This window comes from Lepidochelys kempii, chromosome 13 (assembly GCF_965140265.1).
Source record: "Lepidochelys kempii isolate rLepKem1 chromosome 13, rLepKem1.hap2, whole genome shotgun sequence".
Lineage (NCBI taxonomy): Eukaryota > Metazoa > Chordata > Testudines > Cheloniidae > Lepidochelys > Lepidochelys kempii.
This window is the reverse complement of record NC_133268.1, coordinates 8,152,702-8,172,283: the sequence shown is the minus strand read 5'-3', so window position 1 is coordinate 8,172,283 and position 19,582 is coordinate 8,152,702. Positions and strand designations below refer to the sequence as shown.

At 51.4% G+C, this 19,582-nt stretch overlaps 1 protein-coding gene across 5 annotated transcripts in view; it reads right to left on the bottom strand.

The window, feature by feature from the left end:
• The window catches only part of LAMA5 (laminin subunit alpha 5), a 167,095-nt gene that overhangs the window by 56,806 nt on the left and 90,707 nt on the right, over window positions 1-19,582 (bottom strand). For 3 of the 5 annotated variants that reach the window (XR_012154649.1, XM_073309132.1, XM_073309133.1), the window contains exons 9-23: window positions 19,190-19,280; window positions 18,206-18,340; window positions 17,844-17,906; window positions 16,277-16,417; window positions 14,686-14,823; window positions 13,655-13,789; window positions 12,553-12,687; window positions 8,696-8,833; window positions 8,342-8,394; window positions 7,984-8,083; window positions 7,351-7,403; window positions 4,799-4,904; window positions 3,984-4,083; window positions 3,375-3,531; window positions 1,209-1,347 (exon numbers count right to left, since the gene is read on the bottom strand). Coding sequence is in view for 4 of the 5 variants with exons in the window: in XM_073309132.1 (XP_073165233.1) it covers window positions 1,209-1,347; window positions 3,375-3,531; window positions 3,984-4,083; window positions 4,799-4,904; window positions 7,351-7,403; window positions 7,984-8,083; window positions 8,342-8,394; window positions 8,696-8,833; window positions 12,553-12,687; window positions 13,655-13,789; window positions 14,686-14,823; window positions 16,277-16,417; window positions 17,844-17,906; window positions 18,206-18,340; window positions 19,190-19,280 (1,684 nt within the window). In the remaining variant the exon portion in view is untranslated. Of the gene's footprint in view, window positions 1-808; window positions 939-1,208; window positions 1,348-3,374; window positions 3,532-3,983; window positions 4,084-4,798; window positions 4,905-7,350; window positions 7,404-7,983; window positions 8,084-8,341; window positions 8,395-8,695; window positions 8,834-12,552; window positions 12,688-13,654; window positions 13,790-14,685; window positions 14,824-16,276; window positions 16,418-17,843; window positions 17,907-18,205; window positions 18,341-19,189; window positions 19,281-19,582 lie in introns of all 5 variants that reach the window. The other 2 variants (XM_073309134.1, XM_073309135.1) reach the window with 2 other exon arrangements.

The window sequence follows — 19,582 nt, the reverse complement described above, 5'->3', positions numbered from 1 at the left end:
CCCCGTGTGCTCTTGCCTACACGTTGCTGATTCCTGGTACACACAAAACGTAGGTCTCTGCCTTTCAAGCCGTCTTTGCTGGCTCTTCCTTTCCCTGCCTGCACAGGATGGGTTATCGGAGCCTGTGCAGCCAGCTTAGAGCCACTGCCAAAATGCAAATGGGAAACCCTGTTAAACACCAGCCAGGCCAGGCCACCTGGCACTTCCCAAAGGCCAAAAAACAGGTTCTTCCGCCATGTCCTTATGAATCAGGAAGTGGGGGTCTGGTCTCCCGCTACTGCCTCTGGCTTTAAAATGCAAGGCGACGCGCTCTGATGGTAGAAGGCGGCTGTAGGGAGTGTACGGACAGGTGAAGCGCATCCCTCTCCTGCATGTCCTGGTACTTCATTCACCAACCGCCAGTGAAACATGGAACCGAAAAAATAAACCCCGGGTCCGAATGCTGATGTTCGGACCTGGTTCCACCTGTGTGGCCCATCTTGGACACGTAGCTACTCCTCTCAGGCTCTGCAAGTGCCTTCCGGGCCATCCTGTCCCTTCGGGGGCACCAGGCAGGGAAGCCTCATCTGAAGTTATGCTGCCTCCTCCCATACCGGCCGAGTCGACAAGCACACGCCCCTTGGGGCCGTGGCTGCTGCGGAGCCGGCTTCTTAAATGGGGGAAGTGCCGCCTCAGTCCAGCCCCAGTCCAGCCCTCGGCTCTGGAGGGCAGGAGTTCCAGAGTGAAGCCATACGGTGATGTCCACAGGAGACTGCAGGGGGAGGGGAGGAAGCAGCAGTGGCGTGGGGAAGCAGTGCGGGACCCTTACCTCTCCTTCGTGGCTGATAAGCTGTAATTTTGCCATACACAGTGGCACCTCCTGAATTAATATACCTCAGGATGACATGGAATAGATAGAGCTCTGCCTCCTTCACGTCTACCGTGATTCTGACTTTACTCTGCAAAAAGCACAAGCACATTGGGCACACATCACTGTGGGGCCGGCACTGGGCCCATCACCCGTCCTGTGGGAGAGCGGTACCTGCCTGCCTGCCTGCCTGCTTCTCTCTCTAGTCCCCCTCCCCTCTGCATGACACAGAGGAGCAGCTGCCAAGACGCCTAGGGCTGGCACGCTGGAGGAGCTCAGGAAGTCCCAACGGGCGGTGTTTCGGAGGGGTTGCAGAAAGCGGGGTTGTTTTGGTTAGTCTCAGAGTGAGAAACGCACTTACAGTTGCCACAAACATTAAACTTTCCTTCCTCAAGGACCGAGACCCTCCCTTCCACACTGGCCGGCCCCCGGTTGACGTAGCGGAAGACGATGCGGAACAGGTCAGGGGAGGTCACATTGAGAGTCACCACTACCTTGGGCTGGTGGGAGAGAGAAAGGGGAGAGAAGCAGAGCAACACCTTAAATCACCTCCACCGCCAACAGCCACCAGCCCCAGTGCAGCAGCTCGGGGGACTGCTCCCTAAGCAACATGCCACAGCGCAGGAGGAGTCAAGCAGCCACGCAGCCTAACAGGGTGAAAAGGGCAGCAAGAGAACGCGTTGCACAGGTGCTACCAAGTGCATTTTACAAGCACCTACCTATCCTCCTCCCTCTCCGTGCTTTTCACGGGTGGGTGGGCGGGAGAGGTGGAGGCAGGGGGCATGCACCAGGAGAGCAGCTCCACCTATGAGACACTCTCACACGCTAGCGTTTAGGTTGCTTGGCCACAGTGTTTAACTGGAGAGCGTTCCTAGCTGTCAGCTTTGGAATGGAAGCTGGCTAGCACTGATGGGTGCTGTTTGGTGGAGGGGCTATTTTGGGGGTCATATTCCAAGCTAGGGAAAGAGGTTACTTTAACAAAAGGTTTGACTCCATTTTTAACGTAACATGGGTTTGGTGCTTTGTACTACAGTCAGCCCACAGGCGGCTCCAAGGCCATCTGTCTCTGTGCTCATGGGTTTGCCACCCAAATGTCTGCAGAGAAGCTGCAAATGGAAATCACAGAGTTCTCTCCTACACTTGAAATACTACCAACCAGCAATACCGACTGAAGACACCCCCGAGAGATGTGTCCACTTATTCAAGAGCTGCCACGTGGCCTTGATTCAGAAAAGCATCCCTGTCTCGGAAAACACTTAAGCATGTGCTTAACATTAAGCACATGCTAAAGTCCGATGGACTTTCACAGGATCTAAGCACATGCTTAAGTGCTTTCCTGTGCCAGGGCTCAAGGGACCAAGAGGAGGTTTGCCAATCAAACCCTCCATGGGCATGATAAACTGGCTGTGATAAAGGAGGGCCGTTCCCTTGAGAAAATATACTGGCAAGGGATGCTAAAGACTAGGTTTTAGGGTTAAAGCTCCACGGTCACAGCTCCACGGTCAAGGGCACATTGGAATGAGCTTGCACGGAAGAGGGGCAAAAGCTACACACCTGCCTGACTTTTAACGCCAGTGGAGTCTCTAATGCAGCCAGTGGATACCAAACAAAGCCAGCAGCAAAGTGAACAACTCACTTAACAGTCTTTGGTTGCTCGGCCTGGGATTTTCAAAAGGAGCCCAGAGGAGTTAGGTGTCCAGCCCGCACCAGAATACTGTGGGAATCTGGAGCCTCACTCCCTTCAGCCCCTTTGAAAACCCAGCCTAGCCTAGCAACAAAGCAAAGCAAAGAATTTTCTAGCTGCAGGTGGAGAGAGAGCAAGGGTCAGGATAAAGAACCTGCTACACAGGACAACCCTGTATGGCTGCTATATAACCGCCCTGTCCCTCCTCCGACACACACTCAACATTCTGATAGGGGCGGTGCAGATGGAAGGTTCGCAGAGGGAAAAGCTGGAGGGAGTAATGTGAGTGGCTGGTACAGCTTCGCCCCTAGGGACCATGTAGAAAATCATCTACACTCAACAACAGTCCAGTCAAAGCAGCCACAAAGGGCATAAGCTGCGTAGGGTAATGGGGAAGGAGTGGCTTCCTTCTCGGGGTCGGGGAGAGGGAGTTACGTAGAGCGTGGCAGGAAAGAGAAGAGCAGGTGAAAGGGCCCTACGGAAACCTGCGGGCATTGTATAGAGAAAGCCCCATAGGAGGCTTCCCAGTAACTGGATTAGGATACATAGATCATACAGCCAGAAGGGACCACTGTGATCCTCTAGTCTGACCTCCTGAGCAGGGCTTCCTGAATTAGGATATCTCCTCTCATCAGTCTATTCCGTCTCTAATGCTACAGGAAATATCTGCACAAACAGACTATATTTACACTGCACTGTTTGTTCTGGCCACCACATGACCTTGGGTTTAGAGCAGCTCTTTGGGTTAAAATAAGACGCACGTCTACAGCGCTTCAAATGGTTAGCCTTCTGCGTCCTCTCCCGGTAGGGAGCCCAGGCTGGGGCTAGGCCCGTAAATCATACCTGAATGGGAGACATCTGAGCATATCCTCTCCAGCTGAAATTCTCAAACTCCAGGGGGTTGTAGCCAAAGCGAACGGCCCGGCCATCCAGCGTGGTGCCTTCTTCCAACTCTAATTTCAGGTGGTGGAGGTCAGGGAAATAATGGTCCCTTGCAGGCCTGGAGAAAGAGAGTCAATAGGTTATAATTACAAGCCTGGTTTCCACAGTCCAGGGAACTCACTTCACACTACTCCCACGATTGGCTGCATCCTGGAGGGCCCCCAAGAAGCCAGCAAATGGGATGGTGTCTGCACCTGTCAGCTCCATATCAATGCTGTATGGGACTCCCTCTTCCCAATAATGGGGAGAGAAGCTGGAGTGGAGTTTACTTCTTTCCAGCTGTTCAGGGATGGAAGGGGCAGGAAAGGAGGGTCCCCAACAAGGGGTGAACACGCTAGGGTGTAGATGTGTGGCAGCAGTTGTGGTAACAGAGGGTGGGAGGCATGCGCAGCCTCCAGAGTTCCAAGGCCATGGCCCGCTAGCTGGGGAGGGGGCGCTGGAGAAGTCTCCAGCTGAAGGAACAAGGAGCGAACACACCAAGCAGCTCTGTAGTGACAGCCAGCCTCTTACAGGGTGCATGTCGGGCCTTGTGTATTCTGCCTGCAGTGACAGGCTCCGGTCCTCGCGTCGCACGCCGTCCCAATGGACCCACCAACGTCGCACCGGCAGCCTGTGGACAGGAAACACGTGTTTACATTCCACGGACATTAATGAGCTCCGAATAGCACTAATCAAAGTCGCACGCCAAAGGGTGGGGCCACCGAGGTCTATTTTTATTCCATTGTATCCATTTTCATGTTGGCTGGGACCCTGCTTGGATCAGCTTCTCTTCCAGTGCAGCGCTGAGCTATTTCAAGACTGCTGGTGGCTGCTGAGAACACAGGCCTGCCAATCCTCTCAGTGAGCCCTCCAAGCTCCGACCTGGCCTCTAAACCCAAACCCCTTCAGCAGCCCTGCTCACCGCCGATCCCCCAGCATCGCCACCGCTGTAGCGCATCACTGAGGGGGAGGGCATTGCGCAGGGCGACAGGCAGCGGCAGCCTCTGCTGCTTCGCCTCTGATCACCGGCATTAATGTGCACACAGGGAAACAGAAGTACAAGCTTGTAAGGCAAGTAGTAAAGTCCAGGCATCCACCCTCATCTGGTTCCCCTCCCATCCTTAGTGGGAGGGGAGTGAACGAGTGGATCATTTGATCCACTCCGGTCAAAATCAGGTGCTCAAATTCTATCACTTCTGGTAGAACAGCCCAACCCTCTGCTCTCACCCACTTTGTTTTCCAGGCCTCCGTACTCTGTCCCACAGAACCCAGACATGTAGCTCCTCTGCTCGGTTTTCCACCAGCTGGCAGATCTAGCACCTCATGAAAGAGAGAAGGGTACGCACCTTGACAGCCAAAGTAATTTGCATGGTCCAGGTTGAAGGATCCATCCTTACACGTGGAACACAACTGGCCGCAGACGCTGGGTTTGCAGAAACACTGCCCATTGTCCTAGGAGACAACCAGGTTAGTCAGCGCCCCATGGGTGTGGCTCTGCCCCTCCTCAACACTTAGCACAACCAAGCCAGCATTCGAGAGAGGAAGGATGGTGCAGTAGTCAAGGAGCAGGTCTGGCACTCTGGAGACCCAGGTTCAATCCCCAGGTCTGTCAGAGCTTCCCTAGGAAAGCGTGAGACTAAGCTCCCTGCTTGTACACTGAGCTAACAGCACTGCCCTACCTCACCGGGTGTTGTGAAGAGAAATCCAGTAACGACTGCGGGGTGCTCAAACGCTAACACAATGGGGTGGGTCCTGGTCCATGAGTAGGGCTCGTAAGCACTCCCGTAATGCAGCCAATAAATAATACTGTACTGGGGCCAGATCAATACCTAAGGTTAGACTATTTAACAGCATGGTGAACATACAAGAAAGGAAGCACTTGACTCCCCTTACAAACAGCTAAATCCTTGTTATAATGTGCCCACTGCCACAGACTTAATGGAAAGCAATACCATTTTACCTAGGATAGGCAAGCAGTATGGGGTGGGACGGGATAGATCAGTGGTTTGAGCACTGGCCTGCTAAACTCAGGGTTGTGAGTTCAATCCCTGAGGGGGCCATTTAGGGATCTGGGGCAAAAATTGGTGATGGGTCCTGCTTTGAGCAGGGGGTTGGACGAGACCTCCTGAGGTCCCTTCCAACCCTGATATTCTACGATTCTATGCGAGCTGCCTTGGGGAGATAATTCGGCCTTGCCTCACTGAGAAGTGTCTGTGCTGTTACAGCTACACCATTGTAACTGCCCTGGGGCCTTCCCCCAATGCAGATGCACTGCCCTGGTGTAAAAGGGGGCTGGGGCCAGAGCAAAATCACGATTTGCACAAGCGCAGCATGTCTACACCGGGGTTTGCACTAGTAGAGCTGTCTCGGGGCACCACCACCACTGGCTATAATTCCCACTCTCGACAAGACTTTAGTGACGATCCCTTAACACAAGCTACCATGGAACATTCCTTAGGAAAACCACAGTCTTCATCAAGTCCATGGGCAGCAGGATGTAGCTGAGGTCCACCATATTATTCAGAGGACTTTACCTTTCCCCAGCCCCGCAGATAAAACAAAGACCGTGACGGCTACTGAGAAGACTGCACGTCTGCCACCCCTGTCAAATAACTCTGCAGTCTCCCTCCAAGGCTTCTGCCAAAGATTTTCCAGCTAGCTTGGGCTCTGAGTGGATTACTACATAGTAAGATTGCAAATTCTTTGGGGTAGAGACTGTCTTTTTGTTGTACAGCACCTAACACAAGAGGGCCCTGGTCCTTAGGTGCTACTGCAATACACACACAATAATAGGACTCTTCCATTTCTCGTAGGCCAAAGCACAAACTCTGAATGACCGTATGTCTTCTTCCCTCAATCCTGATGTAGGCTCTAAACCAGGGGCGGGCAAACTTTTTGGCCCAAGGGCCACATAGAGGTTGCAAAACTGTATGGAGGGCTGTGCCTCCCCAAAGAGCCTAGCCCCTGCCCCCTATCCGACCCCCTCCCACTTCCCGCCCCCTGACTGCCCCCCTCAGAACCCCTGACCCATCCAACCCCCCTGCTCCTTCTCCCCTGATCACCCCCTCCTGGGACCTCCCACCCTGTCTCCTAACTGCCCCGATCCCTATCCACACCCCCACGCCCTAACCGCCCCCCCAGGACCCCACCTCCATCCAACCTGCCCTGCTCCCTGTCCCCTGACTGCCCCAACCCCTATCCATACCCGCCAGGACTCCAATGCTTATCCAACCCCCTTGCTCCCACCCCTGACTGCCCCCCGCCCCCCACAAACCTCCGCCCCATCCAAATGCCCTCTGCTCCCTGTCTGCCCCCCGGGGCTCCCTGCTCCTTATCCAATCCCCCGGCCCCCTTACCATGCCACTCAGAGCAGCATGTCTGGCAGCCGTGCCGCCTGGCCGGAGCCAGACATGCTGCCCTGCAGAGCGTTAGCGGCACTGCGAGGTGAGGCTGTGGGGGAGGGGGAACAGCAGGGGAGGGCCCGGGGGCTAGCCTGCCCGGCCAGGAGGTCAGGGTCCGGGTAAGATGGTCCTGCGGGCCGGATGTGGCCCACGGGCCGTAGTTTGCCCACCTCTGCTCTAAACCCAGGTCCTCATGCAAGTCCAGGCTGCTGCGCCACATCAACAGGATGGAGAAGATCGAGGGGGTCAATGTGGATAAATGATCTCTAGTTTCTGCTCGACAAAGGGCACTCAGAACTCACCGGTGCAACCTCTGAGCAGACAGCGTCAGGACAGGACACTGTATAAACCAAGAGTGGTTCTGCGGGAGCCAGGTTTGGAGAGCTCCAGCTGTTACACACATGAAGGGCTTTTTTCTAACTCTAAAGGGAGCATGTGGGGGAGAAGGAAGGGGAGGGAATCTAGTTCTACACAGGGAACTTTGGGGGTGATCTTACTTGCTGACATTCTGCAACTCCACTGATGGTGCCCTTGGTATCACACTGACAGCCTGAAGAGAGAGAGAGAGAGAGAGACACTATTAAAAACTCTCAGATTGACACCAACGTTCCTTGCAGCAGAGGAAACCAGACATGATAGAAGCCAAGAGGATGGAGAGAGGAAATACACCAGCTCTTGGCTTCTGCTATGGATTGAAACTAACCAGAGTAGGACAGACTAAGGGCTGGATTTTCAGACAGCCTCAAGCTTGCCCTGGATGTTGCACATGGACGTTTGTAAGCGCACATTCCTGTTTTACGCACTTAAAACCTGTATTGGTGTGAAGTCTGAGGGAAAGGCTGAGTTTGATCCTGGCAGAGAGCTGGCAAAACAAATCCTTGGATCCATTCTTTTCTAAAGGGTACCAGGTTGGGCCCATCCCCCCTGTTAAATGTGGATCACAAAATCAGTCCCGTCACTTGGGATGCTAACTCTTCGTGTCATAACTGAAGGTGGAAATGATGGGAATGGAGAAAAGGGAATCATATCTACTCAAATGGAGATGGCCTCCCAAGGCCTAGGTTTGGGCCTTAAACCTCTAGAGGAACGGACTGCCTTCCAAAGACTCCTCTTATATGTAAGTTCCTTACTTGTGCATCCATGGGGGTTATCTGGAGTCAGGTTCCAGTAGAGCGGTTTGCACCGGTCACAAGCTGGACCTTCGACATATGCCCGACACGCACAGGAACCCTGAAAAAAGAGGGGAAAAACAAGGATTAGGCGAGAATGCCAGGGGCTCAAGCAGCATCACAGAACCTGCAGCTCAGGGGACAAATGAGAGATCTACTACTCTGCAGAGCAGGAAGCTGCCGTTCTCTGCATTGCACCTGGAGCACAGCCTGTGACACAGTAGGAAATTCTGAGACCAGAGAAGAAAAACAAGTGAGGTTTGCAGGAAAGGAAACCCAAAGCAGCCCACAGAGACTGAGGGGCACATGAAGTACTCACCGGAGACAGGGAAGGGTCTGCAGTTGCTAACCCTGCTGGGTTACAGGAGCCCACTGCAAGAAAAAGCACAGCTTGTAGCAGGTTTAAAATAGATCCCTTAATGCTCCGAGTCATCCTGTGCGTACACGGAGAAACTGTTCATGGAGCAGATTGGGGGGGGAGGGGGGAGAGGTTTTCTTTTGTGTTTAAGCTTTCACTGGGTTGATGACTGGCCTGCGTATTTATTAGCGTGTTTTTAAACACAGTGCTCCGAGTGTTGGCCGGTACAGTCAGCTGGGCTTGAGGGTGTAGAGAGAAGCCCTGGACGAATGTGCTGTACCAAGTCATGCAGGAAGAGGAGGAAGACAATGCTACCTTCACAATGTGGAAATCCATATGCCCCTGGCATGCAGGTGTCACAGCGCAGTCCAGCCACTTTGGGGCGACAGCTGCACTGTCCAGTTTCCTGATCACATGTGCCGTGGAGAGCGCCCTCTGGGGAGCACTGGCAAGCTGCAGGTGAACAGGGAAAGGTGGGCAGTCAGGCTGAGCGCTGCAAGGCAACAGGGACTCACGGCCCAGATTAAAATAAAAGCATTTGTTTTAAACAGAAAACAAAGCAGGAATGTAGTTCTTTAAACACTCCCATCCCCACCATGCTTGGTGCATTTCGGCTAGAGGGCGCAAAGTGGGGATAAGATAATGCAGTTTCCCGCAGAGTCAGCAGCCTCGGAAACTGAACTCAGGACTAGTAATCTGAAAGCATGAGGGTCCACTGCCAGAGCCAGACTGAGCCCTGTTAGCTCAAAGGCAGTAAGTGACATATATGTGGTCCATAGAATGGCTCGGAAAATATTCCCTCCTCTCCTTCAATAACATTTTTACCCAATCTTTCTTTCCTTTTTTTTTTTTTTAAAATAATTTGTCAACATTTCCCAATTTCCACTTTCCAGTGAAAAACCAAACATTTATTTATTTATTTATTTATTTATTTTCCAGAAACCCTTGATTAGGAAATGCCACCACAGTGCCTCCTGGAAACTGTAGTTCAGACTGCCTCACGCTACCAGTCTCACCTCTATGGGCTAGGCTCCCCAGCTAGACTACATTTCCCATGAGTCACCAGTCTCCCCCTCTTGCTGACCCACCATGGTGCATCCTGGGAGATGTAGTCCTGCTGGGAACCTGGCCCATAGAAGAAAAACAGGGGCACTAAGCTACCCTCTCTGCCTGACTCTCTCTATAGCTAGACCAGCCAATTAATAAACCTCCTCAGACATGAGGTATAAAGTTTAATTACAACAAATGTTTTACTTCAGCGGACACATGTCTCTCACATTCAACGTTTGACAATTAAAATCAAAAGCACACAGGCTAGTGAGAACAACAAAAGCCATGTAGTTTATCACATACATGGTGAGGGCCAATTACACCCAACACCTGAGAGCAGCATTCAGTTGTCAAGGCCTGGGGCCACGAGTTCTCAAATAGCACCCGTGGAACATGACGCACCGGGATGGGCCAGCGTGTAGTAATGAGCTAATAGCACAGATGCAAAAATATTTGCTAATTTAGAACAAAAAGTCCTGGAAAAGAGCTGGGAAATGATTGTGCTGCTTCCTGCCAGGAGCTGGGACTGGACAACAGGAGATGGATCACTTCACAATTGCCCTTGTCCTGTTCGTCCCCTCTGAAGCATCTGGCACCGGGCACTGTGGGGCTAGATGGACCATCGGTCTGACCCAGTAGGGCCATTCTTACGCTCCTGGATAACCTGCTTCTCTCTAATGCATATCGAAATCTCACTGCCCTTTCAACTTAAATGTCACCCAGCAGACGTGTAGCCGTCGTCAACTAGCCTGGTCCCAGACAGATTCAGCCCTCTCGCTTCCAGTCACCTCTCAGATGCTTGTGGACGTATTTCTAGTAAGTGTGCCAATGTCTTTGACACCTAACTGGCCTCCTCCAACAGCAAAACATCCTTAGTATTGGAAAAACAATGGAGGATTTTCAAATTCCGGCTTACTGCCCTCTCTCAGTTCGTCTATTTTTTAAATCCCATTTGCACTTCAGCTGTTATTTCTTTCATCTAAAGAAATAAAGAGGCTGCTGCACCCCAGAGACACAGTTTGATCCCAGCCTCCAGGCTCTTCAAGGGCATAGTGCCGGCATCACTTTTTGCTGCGAACGCTAAGCCAGCTGGCTGCCACCCAGGCTTCTACATTTAGCACCATGCAAAAGGCGCGATGCTGCTGTTTTGTTGCTTCAGGGAAATTGTATCACAGAACATTTTTTTAATGAGCGGTAAATTCTTGCTGGGAGGCACAAGTGTACATCTGGCTTTCCAGTCTGATTGGTGGCGGGGGCAGAGAGGGAGATTCTGCCCAGGGCATGACGGGGATAGTTAATAATACACACCACACTGCAGCCACCTGCACTCATGCAGGAGCATGATTCATATGAATAGCACCGCCCTATGCGCTTGATCCAAAGCCCTTTGAAGTCAATGGAAAGACTTCAATTGGCTTTGGATGGGGCCCCACGCAAGCAGACCCACTGAAAAATCAGGGTTGGATGGGGGAGTTGCATGAAATTAACAGGCCTGATTCTCATTTAATTCTCACCCCTTTTCCCTTACTGTAGCCCCACTGGCTTCAGCAGACTTCCTGCGGATTTAGGCTGGTGTAACTGAGAGCAGAGTGAGACACAGTGGGCTCGCACGCACAGTAAGGGGCTACTCGTGGAGTACAGGCAGCAGCACTGGGCTTTCTGGGTACATCTCCACTGCAATAAAAAGCCCACAGCACTGCCTCAGAGCCCAGGTCAGCTGACTCAGGCTCATGGGGCTCAGGCAGGAGGGTTACAAATTGCAGTGTAGAAGTTCAGGCTCTGAACGTTTACACTGCAATTTTATAGCTCCGCTGCCCAAGCCCCGTGAGCCCAAACCAGCTGACCCAGGCTAGCCACAGCCATGCCCTCGGTCTTTTATCGCAGTGTAGATGTACCCACAGAGGGCATTCTGATCCTGGCAGAGGATCTATCCGAGTGATGTCACAGCTGGGGAATCCAGAGAGCAGGGTGTTAATGAGAGGTGTGCATTTAAAACTTGCTGCAACTAAACCTTTTGGCTAAGGGATAAAAACCAAGTATAAACACTTTGCCTTCAGAGCAATTAAAAAGAAGATCTTCATCGCATTTTATAAACGCTTTACAAGCCGGTCGTTTCCTGGCCTGTCTGAAGCTGGAGGGGGTTCAGTACAATCCCCAGGGAGGCCTGTGTTTCCTCAACTGGGCTGGTGGGTTCGGTCTCTTGGTTTTCCAGCATTCACAGTCAGCAGCTAAGAACAGCTTTGATGCGCTCGAGCCATGAGAACTATCAGGCTGGCTCTGTCAGAACGGCCCTGTGTTTTGATTCTGCTGGGGTTTGCGCCCTCGAGTTTTGCTCAGGGAACTCAGCCGCAATGGTGGCTTTACCTCAAAATTATGCAAGACCTCAGAGCTTTACACAGCTTCTGCTTGAGGCCAGAAATCCCTCCTCAGCACCTGAAACTCGGCCCAAGTGGAGTGATATATATTTGCGAATCCCGCCTTAAATCTTTGGTTCTGAAGTGAAATCTGAACATACAGTTTGGCATTTTATTCTGAAAGCACAGCACAGCTCAAAACATGTTACTTGAATAAGATACTTGACTAGAGATGGTCAAACACTGGAACAAACTGGAATAATTCAGTGTGCATTTCTCCTTCAGTCTGTGCTGGTTTTGGGGGGAGAGGGCTATAATTCTGGATTTTGGTATGTCCCATGGAAATTCAGATCTGTATTTTGCAAATCCAATCCTAAAACACTCCATGTATCTGGGGGCTGGGACACCAGAATGGGCGGACCTGGGCCCTTGTAATTAACAATTACCAATGAACTCTATGGGACAGACACCTTGGCCTTTGGATTAGCATTAGCAATTGAGACAAGCTGCAAGAGAAAACGCTTCTGTGGGAGAACGTATTTATTCCAATAGGAGAAGAGTAAGTAATAAAAACTGACTCCTCCAGTAATAAAGACCCAGTCTGGATTCTAATATAAAGCTGGGCCCTGGGGAGATGAGAGAACAGGGTGGGGTCAAGCCAAAGCAATGCAAAGCATGTAGCAGCATGTATCATTCCCCGTCTGGAACACACTGCTTCTACTCTGCAAGACCATAAGCAAAATCTTCCATGTGAAGGGAGTTACTCACGTGTGCAGCTGGGGTACCCATAGAATCCTGGTGCACACTGGCTACAGGTGTGCCCGGCGTAGTTAGAATGGCACCGGCACTGACCAGCTGGGCTACAGTTGTTATCCACTGAGCCCCGGGGATCACAGGAGCAAGCTGCAAAAGAAGGGCACACGAATAAAGAGAGGTTTGAGAAGGGGGACTAGCGAGCACAGAGACAAATAATCAGACCCGAGTCTTTTCATCTCTGCATCACTAGTTGTGTCAATCAAGCACAGATTTGTAGCAACCCAAAGCATTCCCACTGGATGGCTATTCAGCGATCCAGGTGAACTGAGTGACAGTTCTCGCTCTTCAGTTCTCAATGGACAAATCCCCACTTCACAAACACACACAAAATTCACTGCCGTTTTCATTTATTTGGCCCCATTGTTAGCATCTGCGGTGGGACCTGGAAGCGGACCACTCACAGAAACGGTCCTTTTGGAGCAGAGTCGGAGATTGAGAGATGGCGCAGGGCGAGAATGTAAAACTTGTACTGGCATTATCTGTGCAGACCTGTCATTCCGCTCCGAGGGATCTCTTCGGTATTGTTCCCCAGAACTAAATTTCCTTTAAAAAAACCATCACAGTACCATGCGACACTTCTCCCTGAAGTCGCATCCAAACCAGGAAAAAAGCCTCCAGGATTTTACAGTCCATTCAAAGCTCACCAACAGGAGGAAGTTCAGTAGGTTAATGTGTAAATACAAAAAAAAAAAACATGCTTGGAAACAGTATCAGAACAGGAGTTCCATCGAGAAAGACGGACTGATAATGACAGCTTTGTGCTCCAAACACTGACACCATTAAGGACATCCAAGTCTGCACCATTTATAAGGCAAATCAAGGGGGTTTGAGCCGAGATTTTAAAAGTGACTAGTGATTTTGGGTGCCCACTTTACAGCACCTCTAAAGGGTCGTGACTTTCAGAGGGTGGGAGCTCAGCACTTCCTGTAAGTCAGGTCCCACTAAGGGGTCTCAAGGCAAGTACCCAAAAAACGAGGCCCTCAAAATCATCTGCTGACACTCAATCCCATCCGCATCTCCTCCCCGCCCCCGCAACCCATCGTTTCCACCATACCTTGGCAACGAGGGTAGGAATGATATCCCATGCTGCACTGATCACAACGAGGCCCATCAAACTCAGGCCTACAGAAACATCTCCCACCTGAGTCGCAGCCTCCTGGCAGCGTCCCAACAGCACTGCACCCGCACACTGCAAAGCAGAGAAAAGCCCGTGGGGAAGGGGTCTGGAGCTATGTCACCCAGAGCACGGAGCAAAGCTCAAGGTACAACAGGGAGGAAATTTTTAAGCCAGAGTGAGAACGTTGGCACTAAGTGCCCAAGACGAGTGTTGGATGCACTGCTCAGTGCTTGAATACTGAGTGTTTGCATCCGTCCACTAGCTCCCTTTTCTCCATCACAACAAACTGTTTCTCTTCACTTTCAAGGTCCTTTATGGCCTATCCCCACCCTATCTACCATCTCGCACAGCCTAGTGAGATGTCAACTCCCACCTCCCCATTGGCCCCCTGATGTATCCATTGCCCATTTGTTACATTTTCACCCAGCTGCCCAAGCCTTGGGAGGAACTCGACATAAACTGCCGTACAACTAATGCATTTGCCTTCTCCAAAACCCTCCTGTGCTGTGATCCCTACACGGTTAGGCCGCTGGTGGGCTGAGATGACTGCACTAATATTGTCTCGGTTTCCTTGTTCTCCCCACTTTGTCAGTATCCACCTACTGGTCCTGTCTTATACCTAGACTGTAAGCTCCTCAGGGCAGGGACTGTTTTTTTTTGTGGTTGTTGTTGTTGTTCTGCATCTGCAAAGCGCCTAGCACAACAGGGTCCTGGGCTATGACTGGGCTCCTACGCGCTCTGGGAATACAAATAATAACTAACAGTAAGTGACTAGACAGGAGTGATTTGCTCTCAGTAGACTGCCCACCTGCTCTCCTGTGACGGTGGGGGGGTCCCTCAATTGCAGTAATAGATATTGTGCTTTCTGCCACAACACAAATAAATAATACTAAGTCCAGAGGGTAAACATCCACCTCTCCCCACTGCAGGGAATCCTGCCCATCTGAGAAGGAAGAAGAGTTACGCACATTGGCAGAGAGGGTAGTTGAAGTAGCCGGGTGCACATTGGTTACATGAATACCCTTCGAATCCAGTTCGGCACAGGCACTGGCCGGTCTCGCTGTCGCAGGTGCCATCGTACTGGCCAGAGCCTGAACACTGGCAAGCTGGAAAAGAATAATGGAGCCCCGTGACCTGCTGCGCCTGCTAGTCCCTGCGGCGCTGGAGGAATCAGGAGGCACCTTTGCTGTTTCACAGCCCTGGCTAATCCCAACACAGCACCAGGCCTCCTATTAGAGGCTACCCAGATTCAAACTCTTTGGGGTAGCAAGCCGAGTTTTCATGAGACGAATGCAACTGGCGGGGAGGTAGAGGGGTGTCTGTGTGTGCGTCTCCGTCCTGGGGCACTTTGCCAGGCAGGGGAAGGTCAGAAATTGGGGGGAGAGGGGGTGTTTCAAGGAAGAGCAGTGAAGCCATGGGGCCAAAGCTCTGGTTTATTAGAATCTGAAGCTGAAATGCCTGCCTGTTCCCCAAAGCCCAAGGAGGAGTTCTGCAGGATGGCGGGTGGGCACGGCCTGGAGCAGCTGTGGGCTCTGCACTGGAATAAGCCCCCAGATTCACCATCCTTGGGCTTAAAACTCTCAGCCCCTTTAGGAACCAGCAGAAAGCATCTCCTCACTGCAGTGAAAGGAAGCCCAGGCCTTTAGCTACTTTTCCTCCCCAGCCTGCCTGTGCTCTCTCAGGCATCCTGCCTCCTCATTAACAGGCCATCAGCCTGGGTGGAAGCAGAAAGGTCAGTGACAGAGGGACCATGTGGAAGGACCCCCATGGATCCGGAGGAGGCAGCGGGCTGGCAATAGGGGTTGGGGGATGGAAAGAAAAGGATCAGGAGCTTCAGGTGCGCATGGGGGGTGGGGAGAGATCAAGGTGCTTTCTCAGAGGCTCAGACAGAGACGAGGGAGCCCTGTGCAGGCTGAACCCAAGTCCTGTATACCGGCCTACTGGATGAGCAGGGCTGCCCTGGGGGGCCTCATTGGACTCATCTCCCAAGATTGGGCCAGAATAATAAAGTCTCATCTGTGCGAGAATTACAGCTAAAAGGCCCCCCTCCCTGCCCAAGATTTTAGTCCTGGGAGCTCACTAGGTGTCGACTCCAGAGGCCTTTGCTAACAGTGTTAAACCCCGAGCAGCCCCAGTGCCTCTCAGGATGCAGGAGAAGCAGATATAAAATAAACTGACATTTGAATGGGGAAGTGGGGGGGGGGGCGCGAGAGAGAGAAATGTAACCCAAAGTGACCCCTCATCCATTGAGCAGTTGAAGAAACCATGTGGGAATGGCCGTAATGCACTGTACTGCCGGAGCATCCGAGCCCGCTGTTGAACTGATGGGGAATTCCTGCAGAGTACCCCAGCCAGAGGAAGGGAATCCAGCCGGGTCAAGGCTGTTCTGGCAAATCTCAGCTAAAGTCAAGGGAATTTGTCACTTGAAGCAGGACTGAGGAATTCTCCTTTTCCAGCAAGGAGAGGGGTGCGTGCTTCTAGCAGTGCGGTTCAGAGCAGCCGCCAGAGACATTTGCAAGAACATCAAGAAAACCGGCATGATAGGCCCCAGTCACTCACGCTGACAGCCAGGTCCGTAGTGCCCAGGTGCACACTGATCACACTGAGCTCCCTGAAAGTTGGGTTTGCACACACACATTCCCCTTCGAGAGTCTTTGCGGCAGGCATTCCCTTCCGTCCCGGCGGCGTTGCAATCGCAGTCTGCAAAGGGGGCGACATGAACAAAAGGCACTTAACAAATCTCCGCCAGCTGACAGCCTGGGCCCATCGGCAAAGCACAGGACAGGGAACCAGAAACTCCTAGCTTCAAACCCCAGTTCTGCCAGTGACTCTCTGTCAGTTCCTCTCTCTACATCTCTCAGCAGGAGCTCTGGCTAGAATGCCTTCTGTAAATGGGGATGAAGCTTTGTTCACAGGATGCTGTGATGATTCCTTATAGGACAGCCCCATTGCCCAAGGGTCTTGTGAGGAGACCGTAAACCTTCAGATAATCAAGGCAGCTGCTCCATCAGGTCTCAAGGGCTGGCTCACAGCAGCATCCCCCAGTTACACGGTGTACTCTGGTTACCCCAAGCCTGAACAGCACTTCAGAGATCCACAGAGCTGGGATGCACGAGAGCGCGAACCCAGCAGAGCTCAGGCAAGTTGGATTCTCTTGGCACCTTGGTCTCCCTGGTCCATGAAAAGGGGGTGGGGCAAGAGAAGAGATGGGGAGAGGAAGGCAGAAGGGGTGGGAACCAGAGGGAAAGAGAGATTCCAGCTCAGCAAAGAAAAACCTGCCTGGAAAATAACAGAGATTAAAATATCAGAGGGAAGAAAAAGGTTATCTGTAGTAAACGTGAAACAATGGAGAAGTCTGTGGGAAAAGCAAAGAGACCCAAAAAGACTGGGGAGATGAGTCATGAGCTTGCAGGGTTAGAATTCTACGAGAGAAAGGCTGGAGGGAGAGGAAGGGAAAGGACGGGAGAGACACAGCAAGTGATTTTACACAAAGTTTGCTGCCAAGCATTAAACTACCATGGTCACATTCAGACTAGAAGCACATGCCCCGCAAGGCAGATTTGCAGCAGTGGAAGGTGTTGGCAGAGGGTTTAGAAGTTCCCCCAATGCCTAAGAAAATGAGTACATGCAGATGTGGGAAAAGGATGATCTCGTGGCTAAGGCATGAGACTGGGACTAAGGAGCACCTGGGCTCAGTTTCCAGCCCTGCCACAGATTCCCTGTGATCTTGGACAGGTCCCTCAATCACAGATTTTAAGACCAGAGGGGACCATTACAAACGTGTGATCTGACCTCCTGCGTAACACAGGCCAAAGAACTTCCCCCCAGAGACTCCTGCATGAAGCCCAAAACCGTTCTGTGCCTCTGTTCCCCCACCTGTAAGATAGGAATAATATTATTTCCCTTCTCCCTCCCTTTGCTGTGTCAATGGCAACTGTAAACTCTTTGAGCCAGGGATGGTCTCTTCCAACATGACTCTTTGGGGCTTACCAGAGAGGGACCCTGATGTCAGCTGGGGCCTATGTGCTACAATGATAATGAACACTAATAATAATAATAATAATAATAATAAATTGCAGTATATGGAATGAGCTCAAAAAGAGATAAGGAAAACAGTAGGACTTACGTATTATCTGTCCAGCTGGAAGCACCTGTTCTCCAGTATCATTGTGAGAGAAAGCTGGAACAGCTGTGGGGAGTCAGAGCCATTGCAAACATTACATCTGTGCTCAGTTCGAGCCCCACATTGGATCTGGCCCAAAACCAAACCGACTTAAAAACAAATAATCAACACATGAGCAACATTCCTTCTGGATCCCGAAAGGTCACCTTCTTCCCAACTTGAAAAACGGGGGTGAAGATCCAAGATTTAGCCCAAGGACTCCACCGCCCACTAACTCCCAGCTTCCCTGCCAAAGCAAGGCGCCAGGTTGGTCTGCAATTGCAGGTGCCGCTGATACAGCCCTCCCTTGCGAACAAGGCACTTACGATAGCAGTGTGGGAAGTCGGTGTATCCCTCTGCACATGCATTGCAGAGCTCCCCAGTGTAATTCGGCTTGCAGTAACAGCGACCTGTGAGGTCCTCACAGGTGCCATCGGTGAACTCCAAGTCACAGTTACAACCTGGAGAGGGACAGGGAGAGGGAGAAGTCACTTGGAGCTCCCATTACTGAGAGAGACCCTCATTTCCCAGTCTGTGTTCACACAACACAAGAGATTTCTAATAGCAACAACCAGGCTAGCAGCATAACTAAAAAGTTTGAGATACATACAGCGCAGTCCCTTTCAAAAATAAAAGGTGCGTCTGTCTCTTTAAAACGGTTCAAGCGTTTAAAACGGTTTGATGATTTAACTGGGAATTGGTCCTGCTTTGAGCAGGGGGTTGGACTAGATGACCTTCTGGGGTCCCTTCCAACCCTGATATTCTATGATTCTATGATTCTATGATTCTAAGCTTGGTGGAGCTGCTGCAGTCATCTTGGAATCGCTGCATTGCAGGATCTGAGGGGAGGCTGCGAACAGCTGGGCTCTGCCCCTCAGGATCTTGCTTCTGAAAGGGTGGCAATTCTGGCTGCATTACAGCTAAGGCAGGCTCTGCTGAGGATGGAAAAAGCCACCAAACCAAGTGGCAGAACCAAACCCACCAAGACTGCCAGAATGATCTGGATTTCCCACAGAGACATGCGTAAGCATCTCCTGCTTCAGAAAGTCATCCTCTATTGGGTCAGACATTTCTACCCCTTTCAGGCCTTTGAACGTGCATCCACAGCGGATTGCAACAACAGACACACACTCCTTCTGCATGAGCCTTTATGAGATCATGCAGTTTGTGCATGCAAGACAGGTGGCCATGCACATTTTAAGGCTGGCTGGACAATCAGCCCCTGATGGTCCACAGCACCAAACACCCCACCGTTCGACAGTGTGGGCTGCTCTCCTCTAGCTATTAAATGAAAGGCAGCCCATACTCACGGTAGCAAATGTAGGGCGAGTCTATCGAATGGTCAGGGGATTTATAGTATCCAGGGATGCACCTCTCACAGTTGATGCCAGTTGTATGATGCTGAAAAACAGTTGAGTAGAAGGGCATCAGTTACTCTGCCATCAGGAAGGAAACCATGGTCATCGACCAGACTATAGTACCAGGTAGCTTCACGACAGGGTAACATTAGGAAAGCAAATAAAGGAAAGAACAAAGATTGCTCAAAACTCCACTCATGATGGGTTGAAACTCAGTCCTTGTGAATCTTCCAAACAAGCCTGGTCTGGGTTTTAGCTCTATATCAGAACCCAGGCAAACTTTGGCTTCAGGGCTTGTTATTAAAGTTTCCCAGTTGCCTTGCATTCAGGAAGACAAAAGTAACC